This window comes from Miniopterus schreibersii, assembly GCF_964146895.1.
Source record: "Miniopterus schreibersii genome assembly, chromosome: 2".
In the NCBI taxonomy this organism is placed as follows: Eukaryota; Metazoa; Chordata; class Mammalia; order Chiroptera; family Miniopteridae; genus Miniopterus; species Miniopterus schreibersii.
The window spans coordinates 158923010-158940776 of record NC_138102.1 but is presented as its reverse complement, the minus strand read 5'-3'; the positions used below and the strand labels follow the sequence as shown (position 1 = coordinate 158940776).

The 17767-nt window shown below is 37.3% G+C and overlaps 1 protein-coding gene across 3 annotated transcripts in view; it reads right to left on the bottom strand.

Moving 5' to 3' along the window:
* Nucleotides 1-17767, bottom strand: part of ABCC9 (ATP binding cassette subfamily C member 9) — a 104105-nt gene that overhangs the window by 56406 nt on the left and 29932 nt on the right. For all 3 annotated transcript variants that reach the window (XR_013997981.1, XM_081125431.1, XM_081125430.1), the window contains 4 exons: nucleotides 17092-17132; nucleotides 16049-16191; nucleotides 8646-8754; nucleotides 3525-3629 (listed from right to left, as the gene is read on the bottom strand). Coding sequence is in view for 2 of the 3 variants with exons in the window: in XM_081125431.1 (XP_080981557.1) it covers nucleotides 3525-3629; nucleotides 8646-8754; nucleotides 16049-16191; nucleotides 17092-17132 (398 nt within the window). In the remaining variant the exon portion in view is untranslated. The remainder of the gene's footprint in view (nucleotides 1-3524; nucleotides 3630-8645; nucleotides 8755-16048; nucleotides 16192-17091; nucleotides 17133-17767) is intronic.

Below are 17767 nucleotides of genomic sequence, written 5' to 3'. Positions count from 1 at the left end.
GTCCTGGAAAGAGGGTGGCAGGGAAGGGCTAAATTATTGATTGCTTTACGAATATTTGCTGAGCAACCACTCTGCGTGAGGTGCTGCGTTGGGACCCATGTAGGCTAAAAAGAAGGTATAATGCACTCTCCCTACCCCTGTGGAGCTTATTACCAGATGAGCAAAAAAACCATGGACAGCCCTGGCAGGGTGGCTCATTTGGTTGGAGCATCGTCCTGTACACCAAGAGGTTGGGGGTTCAATTCCGTCAGGGCACATACTTAGGTTGCGGGTTTGATCTGTGGTTGGGGCGCATATGGGCTGCAACCAATTGATGTTTCTCTCACATCAATATTTCTCTCTCTTTCTGTCTCTCTCCCTTGTTCTTTCTAAAAAAGAAATTCAATAAACATATCCTCGGGTGAGGATTTTAAAAAAAAGTACATAAGTTCAACAGAAGACAGTATGGGCCAATATAATAAGCAGATGGGACAAACAGACAGTAAGTGCAACAGCAGTTCAGAAAGAAACTCGCTTATGTCTGAAAACAAAACTGTGCAGAGGAGGCTTTTTAACTAGTTTTGAAAAAAATAATGAATTTCAATGAAGGCATTTCTGGGTAAAGAACTACAATAAGAATAGGTGCAGGATCAGAAAACTACGAAACATATTGTGGAACTAATAAAGGTGGCTGGGACAGTGGTTTCAGATACTGTGCCTAAATGACAATTAATGCTCAAAGAAGTTAGCCTCAGAGACCGAGGATCCCTCTTTCTCTAAGAGAGTAAACAAGGAGGCTAAGGGAGGTGCAAATATAGATGGTTTGGAAGAGGGTTAGCATGCAACCAAGAGAGGCCCTACGTGACAACCTTTATGTCCCCAGTGAATTGGGAGTGAAGGTTATCCGCAGAAAGAGGAGGCAAAAGGCGAGACAGGAAATGGGAAGAGGGTGGTGACAGTCGAAGAGCTACTGTAGGGTACGGAAAATAATGCTGATGAGAGGCATGCAGAAGGATTGCCAAGAACTACTGAGGGTCAGCTGAGGTTGGAGATAATAAATCTGTGGCTATGCCAACTTGGGCCATTGTGTCACTTTCTCCAATGTACTCAGCAGCCTGCTTATAGGAGTGGAGAAGGCACGAGGTTGGGATTGCTGACAGAAAAGTGCTAAGGGACTGGGAGGAAGGCAAAGGGCTCAAGTTACTGGAGGTTTCAATGAGGTTTGAAAACAGTAACGGTGAAGGTGAAGGCCCAAGGGAGCTGGAGGGTAGGATCTGATGGAAGCGACTGACTGGTGCTATGGAGCTTAAGGCTGCAGAAGAGCAGCTGCTCCAGGAGGTGGCCAAATGTGAACACATGTGAGCCTGCGGAAGCGGACTGACGGAGATTTAAGGGATTTCTGGACTGGGATACGAGATAGGCTGTGCACTTGGAAGTTTTAATCACATCCATACATGGCACCAATTAAGGTAGAAAGATGAACTAGAAAACAGATCCCTGAATCTCCAAGCAAGTGGGGGAGTGCAGCTAACACATAAATCTTTGCAAAAGTTTACAAAAGTATAGGTGCAAAAATGATCGTCGTAGAATGATTTGGTGATAGAGGGAAGATGGCAGGGAACCCAGTGTCCATCACTAGGGGATAAACAAAACAGTGACACACGTTACAGAGCACAATTGTGCAGGTCGAAGGAACAAACCATCATAAGGCATTTCAGTAAATTGAAAGCACACGAGGCTCATAGCAACACGACATATATTACAGGGATATGAGTGTGTTTAAGTGCATATGTTGAGCACATTAGGGCTGGTACCACAATGGTGGGAGCTAGGAGGAGAGACATGAGAGAGCAGCAATGTGTGTGTTGGGGACCTTCAGAGGGAGCTGACATTCTTTATTTGGTGGTTCTACAGAGCTGTTTATTTTTTCATTTAATAGTACATACATGCTTTATGTATTTTTCTCTTGCATTTCACAATAAAAAATATTTCAAAAACACAAATGAGTGATTACCAATTTGGGAATTATTGCCATGAATAAACATTTGGGCTTGAAGGTGGGCCTGTAGTGGCCATTCAGAGGCATAGCAGACTCTAGGCCACTGATAAAGAGGGTTTCTGTGTTTTCTTTTTTGGTAGAGTATTTTGGGTGTATGTGCATGAAGGGTCAATTGGGGGGGGGGGGAAATGACCTCCTGTTTTTATACTCAAAATAAAAACTAGTTTAAAAGGCACATGGAAAAGACATATTTTTAGATTCCTACTATATTGAATAGAAAATGTCAATTAAAAAAACTAGCCCTGTTTCCTTAGTCACTAATACATTTATTTGTTGTCTCAGCGCATTTGGTAATGAACAGCATAGAAGAGCATTTCTAGTCTCTAATTACTTACCTTTTCATAGCCTAGTAGTTCACACCCTACTTACATATTATAATTGCCCAGAAAACTACTAGAACTATCTATTGAAAATGAAGTCCAGGTATTCTATATATATTTAAAGCTTTCTGGGTTATTTTAATGTACAGTCAATGTTAAGAGTCACTGCAGATCTTTAAAATTCACAGGTGACATATTTTACTCTCAAAACAACCATACTAAACAGGCATCTCCACCTCAAGATGGGCAAAGCATGGCTCAGAGAGGCAAAGTAATTTTCCTCAGTCACACATCAAATTAATGGCAGAGGTAGGGCTATCATAGGCTTATTCCATCCGCTAACACATTTGCTCCAACTGTAAGTGCTTATTGTAGGACAGGTGTCATGCCAGGCAATAAGGAATGAGAGAAGAATTATGTGCAGCCCTTGGATCTACTATACACCCCACTGAGCCTCCCTTACTCTCTGATTGGCGGGGCAGTGCGGGGAGTTGGAAAGTCTAGAACAGGCAAAGCAGCTAGTTTTCTTAAAGGGCTAGTTTCCTGGACTCTGGTGGCTCCAAAGTTCAGAGGCCTTTGGCTGCTGCAGGCATCTGTTCCAGTCCCTACACAGTACTGACCCCTGCCCTGGGGCTTATCCCAACTATCAGTCCTCAGTCTGTGTTCCTTGGGTGGCCTGTTCTACCAAAGCACATGTGCCTGGGGAGAGTACCCAAGGCTGAGTTTAAAATTAGATCAAAGGCAGTATTGGAAACCTGGAATGCATGCAGCACTGGCCTAAACTTTTCCCGGTTGAAACAATCACTATCTCATTTATTTCCTTAAAAATTGGATTTATAATATTGGCGTTCTCTATAAATCAATTTACTTGGTAGATAAGCATAAGAGTACGAAGGGAATGATGTTGGATACTAGCTTCTAAGGCAGATTCCGAAGAAAGGCTCATTCTCAAGCTATTAAAACATACTGCTGAGGCAAAACTGTGGTTGGGAGGTAAGGAAGAACTGAGATTTGTAAACTCATCAGAATATATTTTTTAAATGTTATAAGAATTAGTGGTCACTGTAAAGAGACTTTAAAGACATTTCAGAACACATTTGCTGAACTTCACCAGAAAATAGTAACAAATGTTTCTATTCATGTAAGAATTCAGGAAGTGGAATAACCTTTATTGCAATATCCTCTGATTCTACAGGACGTAGACGTCGTGTTGACTGCTCATAGCTGTCCAGGTGATATCTTCCAGGCTGTTTCCTGTTTACAGTTTTCGGCTGTTGCATTCCAAATGGAAAAGAACACAAATTGAAGCTTTATGAAAAAATTGAGGTTTGACTAAACTCACATTGCTACTTCTCCAAGAAAAAGAAACAGTAAGACAAATGTCATATTTAAACTATTTCAATGGTTTCTCCAAAAAAAAGAGGCAAATTATAACAAAAAAGTACTAAGATATAATTTTAAATTTAATTCACAGCTTTTTAAGAAAAATGAAAATACAAAGATATGCTACTTGAAAAATGATGGAAGTAAAAGTGCAGAACACCCACCCTGGCTGGTGTGGTTCAGTGGTTAGAGAGTCAGACCACATGCCTAAGGATCCCGGGTTTGATTCCAGGTGAAGGGCACTTACCTGGGTTGTGGGTTCACTCTCCGCCCTCAGTCGGGGCGCATGTGGGAGGCAATCAGTTGATGTGTCTCTCTCACATCAATGTTTCTCTCTCTCTCTCTCTTTCCCCTTCTTTCCCTCCCTCCCACTCTCTCTAAAGGGCAATGAAAAAAATATCCTCAGGTGAAGATTAGCAAAAAAAAAAAAAATGTGCAGAACCCCAAACTAGGTTTTGGGTATCTTTTCTCTGGCTATCTGTATGAATATACCCAGGCAATAAAAAATTCTGTATCACGTCAAAAGGCACATAGACTAACACAGATTAAACCTGAACCTACTTGTTAGGCCATCAGCCTTGTAAATGTTCCAATGGTATATTTACACTCTGAATCATGAGGACTTTGAATCTGACACATTCACTTAAAAATAAATAAATGAATTAATTAATCAGATGGGACTAACATCACCTGAGGATCCATTGTGGAGGCAGAAAAAGCATAAAGATCTAGGATGGTTTTGCCCAAACATGTATATTATTCCATAAGGAGCCCCCCAAGCATTGTAAAATGATCTATTCTTTCTTAAAAATTATAGCATTGTTCCTAGTCAAATGACTAAAGCATCCACAATAAAGAAGATACCAGCTGACACTGAATAGTCTTCAGAAACTGAAGATGAACTTGAGTTAGATCATAACTGCAAATTTGTTATTAGTTTCAAATTTTGAGTTTAATTTCACAGGATAAAGAAAAATGCCTAAAGAGAAGGAAGAAAATTCAGATCTGTAAGCCTCTAATACAGAAAAGTTTATAAGCTCAAAATTTGTCCTAGGAATCAAGTGAGCAAGTATTTAAACATAAATAATTATTTGTCTTACTTTAAATACCTTATGGAGATTATGAAGGTTAAATAGTAATACACTTTAAAACTGATAAATTATCTATAAGAACAAAGGGTTCTAGAGTTGTGAAACTTTGGGGAGGGGCCTGGAATTACAGGTTTAGCTTTTTGAAAAATCCATTGCGCTCTATCAGAATTAGGAATGCATTCAAATAATCAGTAACAATCCAAACAAGATACTGCTCTTCCAACTTCCATCAATTGGTGTAGCAACCGAATATCTCACCATCATATAAGCTACATGCAAATACATTCACAGATTAAAAAGCCACTGAGAACTACCAATGGTTCTGTCACACAGAAAATAATGCATTTTAACTTAAAAAATAAAAAAAGAGCGCTTATGAAATTTTATTTTACTTTTGTTTTTCTCCTCACAGTCCTCACAGATGACCCTTGAAGTACATTGCATGAGATGCTGTAGAAAGTCACTATCATTTAAGCTAAATATATTTTCCACACAAGGCAGGTCTATACCTGTACATATATTTAATGTTTTCTAGAATAATTCTATAGTAGTATTGCCCCCAGAGGTCCAAAAGGGATGACTTCATGTTCTTCACAAAACTAAGGAGAGGGTGGGAGGAGGAGATGTGTTGACAGAGATTTGAGTCGGAGCTCCACAGATGTAATTTGAAGAGACTTTGGCTCTAGAATGTCACTAATTCTCCATGGAGATTCTACAGCCAAAACCACTTAACTCTAAGCTTTTACAGAATACATAGCATCTTAAGCGCTCTCAAGAGGAGTTTCCATTAGTGTTATTTTCAAACACACAGCTTTTTTAACTCCATTTTTAAAAGTTTGTCGTTTGTGGTTTGGCCCATCAGCAGTGATGAATGACCCTGAAAGACATCATAAGTCCAGTCTGGTTTCAATAACCCTGAAGATATTGGATGCATCTGAAGGGGATTCTTTTTTCCTTCCAAAAATCTTTTCTCAATTCAATTTTTCTTCTATCCCTCATCTCATACAAGAGATTCTTCAGATTTCCCTCACTCCACAAACTTGACCTCCTACATCCCCTTTCTTGAGGTCATCTCACTCTGCTCATCCTCACATCTCTGAAAGATGATCTAATAAGTTCTTTGGTAATCTCCTGTCATCCAAAGTGTGACAAGGCTGGTTCTAATCAAATGCTTGACTTTCCTGCTGCCTCAAAGTGTAGACACTCTATGATGTGTGTTCTTGTCTTTGTGTCCATGTCCACACAACAGCAAACAAGCATTTCGAGGCATCTTTACTCTAGTGTCCATAAGCATGGGTGGTAGTTCCTTCTCAGACAAAAATCACACCTGCACAATAAAATAACTTAACAGAGAGTAAAAAATAACTTCAGAAAAGCAGAAGAAAGAAGCAAACCTAAATATAGCCTAGTGCTCATCTTAACTGTTTTCAGTACTTTTAAACATGATGTAATGAAAACTTTAATAGTGATTGACTTCCAATAAAGGCTTTCCAAGCCTCAATCAATTCCAGCCAGGAGACTGCATGTGCATTTTGGTTTGGTTACATAAATGGTAAATACATTCATATTTTTCTCTAATAGTAACATGAATAATATTAACTTATAACTCATTTTAGAATAATACCTTCCATTTTATTGCTATGAAATATACATATTAATTTTATTTTAAAGACTGGAATTTTTCAGAACACCTCCCAAGAGTCTAGTTCCATTCATTTAAATATTATCTAATGGCTAATGACTGATATTGACACTTCCAATGCTGATTTCTCTTCTTGGATATCAATATATATCTCAAGATTATAATGTGTAAAATATACCTCTCGATTCCACCTCAACACAAACCTATCATTTCTCAGTCTCTGGATATCAATTCCATCATCTACCCAGCATTCAAGCCAATAAACCTGACTCATCTTTGACTTCTCTTCCTCTCTCATTCCTTCCATCTAATCTATTAGCAAGTCCTTGTCAGCTCAACCTAAAGAATGTTTGTTGAATCTGATCACTTCCTCACCATGAAACTGCAATAAAAACTATTTCTGACCATCATTTCTTGCTTGTGTTATAATGATCTCTTGAGTGATCTGTTCTTTTCTTGTTCCCATTGACTACTTTCCACCCAGCAGCCAAAGTGATCTTTTAAAAGTGTAAACAAAATTATCTCAGTCCCTACTTTGAAACTGTCCAAGGGTTTCCTATTGGTTTTATTGCTAATAAAATCCAAACTCTTTCCATAATCTTCAAGAGCCTTAATCCTTCTTACTTTGTCCTCTGTCTCTCTTCACCAGGTTTCATGGCATTGCTCCTCTTTTCCTTGAACACATTGAATGAATTCCCACCTCAGGGTCTTTGCACCTCCTACTTCTCTGCCTGAAACGCAAGTCCCAGAGCGTTGTAGAAAAGGTACCTACTCTTCATTCAGGTATCAGCTCAAATGCAGGGACCTTTGGGAAAATGACCACCCTGCTTCGAGTATCCCAGTCACTCTCTAACACCTATTTTTATTTTCTTTCCACAGCAAAATTATCTCGCTTTCCACTTGTTTATCATCTGGCTCCTGCCTCAAGAAAGCAAACCCTGTGACAAGAAGGATCTTGTCTTCCTTGTTCATTGCTACATCTATAGGTCTTGGCATGAAGTACAAAGTAGTCAATAAGTCTGGAAACACTGGCAAATATATAATCCATGTCATAGTACATGTAACACATGACATAATAATATTGACTGTACTTCCAACCTTTATGTTGATACTGAGTATCTATGTAATGGATAAAAAAACTGGTTCAAGAGTTAAAACACTCAAGTTTTAATTCTGGCTCTGCCACTTGATAATTTTCTGACTTTATTCAAGCCATATAACATGCAAACTCAATATATTAATCTGAAAGCATAAAATAGGTAATGTAATGTAGTATATTCAGTGAATCAAAATACAATGCATCAGAAAGCACTTTTTAAACTAAAAGGTGTAATGTAGCTGAAAATATTATAAGAATATGGTACAGGAGTTGTAAGCTGATTTTGTATTATTTTTATATAAAGCTTGGGGTGCAACCTCTCAATTTCTGCTTGAATTGAACATGTACTGTCTTGGGGATATTAAGTACAACACAGGAAATATAGTCAATAATATTGTAATAAACTATGTATGTTGCCAGGTAAATACTAGATTTATTGGGGGGATCACTTTGTAAGTTATATAAATGTCTAACCACCATGCTTTACATCTGAAACTAATATAATATTGAATGTCATATGTAACTGAAAAATGAAAAATAGATTGTTCAAATAAAATAAAAACATGTGCTGAGTCTCTTGGGATAATTCTTTGTTGACCTATAAAGATAAGCCTTATACATTTATTGATTGATTTTAGATTTGTGAGGTTTGTTGTAGAAGCAAGTGGTAATCGTTTTTCATACAGATTAAAGTAAAGCTTACAATTTCTTCTAATTGCACCCATTTTTTTTTTTTAATCCTCACTCAAGGATATTTTTTCCATTGCTTTTGAGAGAGTGGAAGGGAGAGAGAGGGGGAGAGAGAGAGAGAGAGAGAGGGAGAAAGACACATCAATGTGAGAGAGACACATCGATTGGTTGCCTCCCACATGTGCCCCTACCAGGGCTGGGATTGAGCCTGCAACCCAGGTAAGTGCCCTTGGCCGGAATCAAACCTGGGACCCTTCAGTCTGCAAGCTGACGCTCTAACCACTGAGCCAAACTGGCTAGGGAAAATTGCACCCATTTTAAATCATCCATTCTTGGGACTATCCCCTATTAACAGGTTTCCATAAAAAGGAAAAGCACTTACAACTCCAGTGTGTTTCTTACAGGACTCAAAAGGAAGAGAACTTTCACCAGTTCTCCAGCTGTCATCACCAATCTCATCACTCAGGAGAAACTCATTCAACTTTTGAACACTGCAGAAAGCAAACAAAAACAAAGGATTAAAAATAAGACCACCAACAATAAAGTTCTACTTAAACAAACAAACTCTTCCTCCTTCATTATCCTGTTGAGCAAGCAACTCTGAGAGTCATTTTTCAAGACCAGGTGGAAATTCAGCTCAGATGAACAAGCATCCTAACTTGCTCAGGAATGATGGATTCCCAGGACCTAGAACATTTAGTGCTAAAACTAGAAAAATCTCAGAAAAAAACAGAACCAATAGGTTACCTTAAATTAGTCAAATTACTTTTGCACTGTTTTTTTGTTTGTTTTGGTTTTGGTTTTTTTTTGCAATTCTATGCCTTGTCAAAGACAGTGGAGTTGGAGAGGAATCTGAAACAGGGTGGTTAAAATTAATAATACCAATGAGGGAAGTACTTATTATTCCAGTTTTACAAATGAGGGGAAACAAGGTACAGGGAAGTTAAGTAATGTGCCTAAAAGCATTTAATGTTAACACACAAAGCTGCAGTCTGTGGCCACTGTGCTATCTGGCTTAAGCATTATATATGACACTTATTTTCTGCACCTGGTAAGGAGAGGGCCCTCTAAAGAGCTGGTAGTCAAAGCATTGGCCAAGGACCAGCAGCAGCAACACCTGAAAGCTTACTAGAAACAGAGAATCTCAGCCCCCACCTGAGACCTACCTAATCAAAATATACATTTTAACAAGAGCCAGAGATGCTTCCTAAGCACATTACAGTTTGAGAAACCCTGCTCTAGAAGAATGGTTTGCAAACTTTCTTCACTACGGCTGGGCACAACGCTCCTTAGCCCTCCTATCCCTCCCATTCTAACTTTTTCAAACCAATGTCACAGGGTGAGAAGCAAAACGAAAGAATCAAAGAAAACAGTAACATGACTTAAAAACCTCCTCTTATAAATAAAATAAAACACTAAAGAAAATTCTGTAAAGTTGCAAAAGAAATGTTCCTTTTGGCATTCTAGAAAGGGACACACTGGCTTGGCTCACGCAGCAACCACAGGGGAAATATTGCCTTTGATAGGAAACTAAAAAATATATATTTGGAACAAAGGTTTCTTTAATTTTTTTCCCCATTTGAACTTGTAGTCAAGCTAATTGCCTTCAGATAGGTCTGACTAGTTTGATTTTGTGACAGACTAATAAAATGAAGAAAAGTAAATGTAGTTGTCTGTTGCCCATGACCTTTAAGCCCTTTACCCTTACTGCCACAGAAACTGTTTCCTTTCAGTGAAAACATAAAGGTAGGTAAAATTCATTGGAGCAATCTATTAGCTTCCAAATTATATTTGCAGGGAACTAAAAAAGATAACTGCTTAAGAAGAGCTCCAGCTGAATAACATTCCATTGTATGTAAATGCCACGTTTTGTTTATTTATTCATCCATTGATGGGCACTTGACTGTTTCCACTTTTTGGCTACTGTGAATCATGCTGCTAGGAACACAGGTGTGCAAATTCCTATTCAAGTCCCTACTTTCAATTCTTTTGGGTATATGCCCAGAAGCTGCACTAGGTGATAATCCTTTGTTTAATTTTTTGAGGAACCGCCATACTGTTTTCCATAATGGCTGGACCATGGTTCTGGAATTTTTGACTCACTTTAACATATTAGTGTTATAACAACATGGACGAACCCTGAAGACATTATGCTAAGTAAAATAAGCACAGTGTCTCACACACACACACACACACATGTTGTATGATTCCACGTATATGAGATACCTAGGATAGTCATATTCAGAGAGACAGAAAGTCAGTGGTGGTTACTAGGGACTGGGAGGGGAGGTAAATGGAAAGCTACTATTAAAGGGTATAGAGTTTTGATTTGAGAAGGTAAAAATATCTGGAGATGGACTGTGGTGATGCTTGCACAATAGTGTAAATGTACTTAATGCCACTGAACTGTACACTTGAAATGGTTTAAGTGGTGAATTTACATTATGCATTTTACTGCAATTAAAAAAAGAATTTCAGACTCCCAAAAAAAGAAAAAAAGGAGAGCTTCAGTTTATGTTCTTTTTTTGAATCTGCAATAAAGCCTGACCTTACAGACTTGAAAGACACTATTAGAAATGCCTATGCAATGGCATTTTAGTCATCTTAAATGGCAGTTATTCCGTCTTTACTTTTTCTATTGAGGAATAATTGACCTATAACATTATATTAGATTCAGGTGTACTACATGATGATCTGATATTTGTATGCATTTAAAAATCATCACACAAATCTAGTTACATCCATCATCATATAGTTACAAAAATTATTTTCTTGTGATGTGAATTTTTAAGATCTATCTTAAACATAGTAGTAAAAGACCTTCTTTACTTTTATAGATTTTAATTGTCATTCTGTTCTTATGTCTTGAAGAAACTGGATTTTAAGGAGCACAGCCTCATCAAAGGTTACCTCGAACAATCTCACACTGTGTCTCTGCACACAAAAGAAAGTACAGGGCCAAGCTCATTTGCCTTGATAACTCTAAGTCCTTGCACACATTACTCAATGACTGTTTACTGAATAAATCAATGAAGGGATAATCAATGGTTCAAACATTTAAGTAAAGTTGGTTGATTTGATTCTCCATGTCACTTCTCTAGTACATGTGCAAATCTTGCCAAAGCTTTTATGGAATTAATGAGCCCCATTCTTGCTGCACATTAAGAAACAACGGTCTCTGAGCATACTGGGACATGGGGAGAACTTTCTTTTCTCTTTATAACACCCCACTTTAGAACTCCAGTTACAATGAACCCTGGAGTACCCCAATATCAGCTCTTCTCTAACCTGCTCCTTCCTTTCCCCTCCTCTGTCCCCATTATTCTAGGCTCTCTGGCTGAGGGTTCCCTGCACTGCTATTTTGTCATTGCTTATTTACTGTCTATCTCTCCCACTAATCTGTGAACACCTTAACAGCAAAGATTTTCATCTTCAGAATCTAGCCTAATGCCAAAGATAGAACATAGTGATTCCTTAAGAAATGTCTAGTGAATGAATAAATGGGTAATACAAAAAGCATTTCCTGTTCATATGAAGTCCTTTCAGAAATCAGAGGGAAAACAATTATGAACAATGCATGAATCCTGACCAAGGGTGAAGTAATTTCCACCATGCTGCCAGGGTTATATTTTTAAAATCCAAATCTGTTCATGCAATTCTCTCTCTAAAATAACAAATGACACCGCTTGCCTTTCAGCATCCTTAGCATCACCTACAAGTTGATCACCAATTTTACTCTCCAGCTTCATCTCCTGACTCTTTCCACATCAGTCCTTTGTGCAACTGTACTCAACCACTTTCATCTCCTGAATGTACTGAGATCTCTCACCTACTTATTCACCCTTTCCCCTTGCATACGTTGCTCCCTCACATAGAACATGTTTTCCCCTTTTCTTCAAATAACAAAGTCCTACTAATTTTTTAAGATCCTATGAAGGGTCCTCCACCTCCTTTAAAGCCTCACTGACCAGACTGCCTGCCTCCTCTCTTGAGGAGCTTCAGTGATCCCCATATAGGAGTCCATGACATTCTGTGTAGAGCCCTATAATAGTATAAGGCATTGTATTGATATTAGTTTCCTCTCCTGGTCTCTGCAACTAGACTATGGACTCCTTGTGGATTTCTTGCTACCTTTCCTCTTTGCAACCCCCAGTGCCTAGCAATGTCCCTACAGTGTTAACATGCATGTAGACCTACAGAGATATCTCTCTGCGGTATGGAATGGAGATAAGAAAAATGGCGGTAAATTAGTAAAATGGAGATTTTAAAAATACCTAAAATATTTAGGCACTGTGCTGGGTACTTTACATGCATTATTTCATTCTCTCAACTCCTATAAGTAGGACCTATTAGTGTGCTCATTTGATAAATGAGGAAGCTGAGCTATAGAGACACTAACTAATGTGTTTGAGGTTCAACAATGAGTTCTCCATGGCAGTGCCAGGATTTAAAAGCAGGTATATTTGAGACCAATCAATTTGCTATCCTGCCTCCATTACCTTTATAGGTCAGTATTTTATTAATCTCTCATATATTTAGATAACTTACAAACATATTTAAGGTTTTAATTACACTTGTTATTTTCTCACTTTTCAAGTTTCACTTTGTGTATTTAGACATCTTGTCCAGGTATCACATTAGTTGGGAGCAACTTTTTTTGTTGCTGACAGTTACATATTTTTCTTTTAGGAACTACAAAATTTTTGTAAGCAGAGACCAGGTCAAAGTATACGCCTGCTCTACGATAAATATCAGTAACAATTTACTTGATTGAAAATAATTGCAATAGACGAGCCAAGCATACATTCCTTTGGGAGGTACATGAGAGAAAGGACACGAAGTTATTTTCCAACAAAACAGAGGATTCGGTTCGCACATTTTTCCCTTGGCAAATAACATCTTTGGACATAGATGCTGCGTTATACCTCAAATAACAGAAACCTGAACTCAAATTATTTATGAAGGATATAACATATCAACTTACATTCTCCTCCAGAAAAGCAAAACACATAAATTATTTCCTTAGAAATAAACCAAAGTGGAGAACTGAGGCAAGCACCCTGAAAAATCGCTCTCATTCAAGTATTTTATTTTAGATAGCAGTGACTTTGCTGACTTTTCTTCATATTTCACTCTGCGTTTTGCAAACTTAGACTGGAACACATCGTTATAAAATGTCCAGAAAACTCAAATGGTGTGGAGTCCTGGGGTTATGAGGAAATAACCTGAAACATAACTTCCTTTCTTCCATTTTATTCTGTGTATACATGGGGTCCCACCCATTAAGCAATCTGAAGGAATTTTATCTAACAAACTAAACATTTCTGAAAGAAAGCATAGAACTTTCCCATAGCAAATAATTTTACGTGGTATGGAAATTTCCTATAGTAGAGACTTTCCAAGTCTCCTACACGCACATATAACACAAATGGGGAGTTGGCTGCACTCCATTCTAACCCCCAGAATTTCTGATCGCATTTAAGAGCGCAGCAAAGAACTTATGACTTCCACAGTCCTAAAGACGAGGTTTCAAAATCAGCTGACCAGAGTCTCCGATTATAAACAGGCTGCTCAACTCGCTGTGGGCCAACTGGCATCCAAGACTGGTCACGGGTTCCCAGGCACAGAAGCTATGCCGAGCCCAGGCAACAATGGGAAAACACTCAGTTGGGTTCCCAGAACCAGCACCCAGCGGGGAAAAGCACTGGCCGCCTCTGTTGACCGCTCATCTCTGTAGGACCCACAAAGCAACCACGGAAACTCATTTTAGAGAAGCAAGTTTTTGTAAGCTGACTCCATTTGGCCTATGGCTTGGGAAAGCTGGAGCTGAGCCTTGAAAACAAACTGGTCTTTATCAAACTGGCAAATGCCTTTTCCCTGGGACATGAGGAAGAGAGAGTGCTGTGCAGAAATGTAGAGGGAATATTATCCACTCTCAAAATTGCCAGGGTTTACTATAGCAGGATTGTATACAATAGACTTGAGGACACCCCTAGATTTTTTTATTTTTGTTTTGTTTTTCATATCAACTCTTAACATCCTTTTGGTGTAACCTCCTGATTTCAGAGGCGTTATCTGGTATAAGTTAACAACTGCTTTCTATCTTCACCTGTAGATAGTCAAATTTCAATTTAAAATGCACAGTCAAATTTCAATTTAAAATGCGACCATGAGAGGGACAGCTATTAAATGGAGAAAATGAAAATAAGGACCAAAATAGCAGACTCTGGCCATTTATCAATTTTATTGTTTGAACTAGCTTCCCTTCCAGAGCACTGCCTAATTTGGAAGTGGTGCTACAAAAATCAGTCAGTGATCTGTACAAGTGCTTCAGAAGGCAGAACAATAAGAAAAGAAAATGAGAGCAGATGAGGCCAGAGGGCCTGAGCTTTAAACTCAGCTCCAGAATTGATTCCTAATTTCATATCTTACAGAACAGGATTGAAATCATGTTAGGATACCATTGTAACCTATCAGAACTTGTTTTAGAATAAGACAATATTTATGCATTTGAAAGTTATTTGGTATTAAGATGTCTTTAAGCCAATATAAACTATTGCCTAAAACTCAAGATTATAATATTTTAAATATTAAATATTAGTTTTCTTAGTAATACATAGACTTTGGGAAAATTAGCTCATTTTAAAAGACCTTACAAAAGATGTTCTACATTGCTATCAATGGCAACACCATGCTTTGTCTATTTAAGACCTCAGTTTTCCCATTTTCCTTCAGTGGTGCAACATCTTGGCATTTCTTTCAAAGGCCAGATATAACATGCTGATGTTTTATAAAGTTTGTAAGATCATATAGCAAAAAGCAAAATACGACTTGAAGACTGCCTTGTTATAATAAGATTTATACATGGTAGATTATGACACATACAGTGCTTTATAACAGCTTTATAACATATAGTTTGGTAACACATTTATTATATGATACAAGTAAAAATGGTGGGGAGATTGTCATTATCATATCACATCTATTTTTATAGTTGTGCCTTGTGGGAAATTGTGAGTCTGAGACAAATTCTACACTGGTTAGAAATACTACAGAAGCATATTTAAAATGAACAAAATTAAGTGATTTTATCAAGTCTTTCCATTTGCAGAAACTGAGCTTGGAAAAAAATTTTTTTGAGGTTATGATGTGATATGTTAATGTTGGTGAAAACATAAACTGATGCAGCTTCACTGGAAAATATGACCACATTGTTAAAAAATCTGAAAAATGTGTCCACCTTTTGACCTGCTACTCCTTCAATGGAAAACAACATAGCCACATTCATCAAGGACCTTAAAAATGTGCTTACGATTATAACTAGTATTCCCAATTCTAAAAATCTAACAAGAAAATAATCAGAGAAAAGTTTAAAGGTAAACAAAGATGTTTATCTCAATGTTGTATATATTATTTATGTTAGGGAGAGAACATAACATTCTAAATGTCCAATAAACAGATAATGATTAAGTAAATTATAACACTTCCAAACAACGGAATATCACATAGCCAGTAAACATCATGGGTTATGATCTAAATGAGGGAGAAAATAATAAAACCAATAAGTAAAACAGGAGTCGAAAGCTGAATAAATTCAAATTTTTATTCTAGAATAAGTATTTTTATAGGAAATAAAATACTGAAAGGTAGCATACCAAAATTTTTAACAATGGATATCTCTGGACAGTGATTTTACTGTTCCTTTTATACTTTTTCAAATTTACTACCATGAGCACATATTATTTTTATAACCAAGCCAAGAATTGTAGACATTGCAATGCATACCTTATGATGGCTTTGACTGCAAATCTGACCACTGTGGAGAGCAGGAACAATGGAGTGACCAGGATATGAAACAGAGAGAGTGAAGCAAAGGCCTCTGCAGGTTTTAGATTGTTCCCACTGGTATATGCGTGGGTCACAAATGTCTGTTCAAAGAAAGGATTTCTTTAGAGAAAGTTGGAGCAAGTTTCACAAATGCTTACATTCAATTTTACAAGCCTAACCTATTCTGCTATGACAATATGTCCACTGCAACTATGAAAACAATTACTTCACCCAAATTACTCCCTAAGAAAAATCATACTTGTTATTGGTGGAATACTTAATGGTTTTCATCCATTCTAGCAGCAAACATGTGAGAAGGGCAAAACAGATTCTGTTTACAGATTAGATAACTGACTTCTGTTAAATTACTGAGTTGGAAGAAGAACATGAAGAGAAACCAGCCAGGATCTTTGCAATCAACACTAAATTTTCTAACAAAAAGAGAGTTCCATTGTTTTTAGGTCCTTATTGTGGACCTTTACTAGAACTGCCAACATTGGTGTCCAATGCAGATTTATTTACATTTCTAAATATAATATTAGTTCCTGGGTCTGTAACTTAAGTTTCAAATACAATACATCATTTAACATATTCTGGATGTTGAACTAACACTTGTTCTAAGAATGTCCAGAAACCAGGTCATGGAGATCAGAACAGTTAGTTCTCAACTACTGATAAAGTTGCTCCCAGGGCATATGTGGCAATGTCTGGGGATATTTTTGATTGTCATGACTTGAGTGAGGAGGATTCCAATGGCATCTAATAGGTAGAAGCCAGGAAAGCTGCTACACATACTAATGCCCTTACAGCAAAGAATTATCTGAGCCAAAAATGTAGATAGTGCCACAGTTAAGAAGCCCTGGTTTAGTACTATTGCAATGAAGACTGCAAAGACAAAACTGGCACAGGTGAGGTAATATTAATTCCACCCACATATTCTTGTTCATAAATCATTTCTAAACACTGACTTTGTTCTATGTCTAAAAGAAAAAGTGTCTTACAGCAAGAACAGCTGCTATAGGAATTGCTGCATTCATGAAGACTGTGAAAAGAAATAAAATACATTAGATTCAGTGAACTGTGAAACATTTTCAGTAAGTTTAATTAATCATCTATTATTACTTTAACTTTCCTTGAAGACAAAAAGGACCAAGTGCATTAGATAACATCTTGTCTGGAGTCCCCAAATATTTCCCAGTTGGTATTTCCTTGTTCGCAGTTGTATAAGTTCCTACATATTAGTCTTAACCAGAAAATGTTAAAAACAGCAAAATTTTATATAAAATAATCCTTTAAGGATGCAAATTATTAGAATTTAACAAAATGTTGAGAGTATTTACAATCTATATTTTGTTTGGTCTACAAGATATAAACATGAAAATTGGGTCATTATACAGATTAAAAACAAGAATTTGACATCATTTCAAGTTCTCCAGCAGTGATGTTAATTTTCACTCATAGGCCTTTTGCTTAATAAAAAAACTTCATATCCAGGACGCTCTGTTTATTTAAATATCTCTGCAGGAATATATTGCACTATCATTTGATAAGCATGATATGCATAACTGAAACAAGGAATAGTCATATTTTAGGCTAAAATACTAGCATTTGGAAGCCATAGTAAAAATAAAAATCCAAGTTGATGATTTGTAATTATATTTTCTATAAACTACAGCA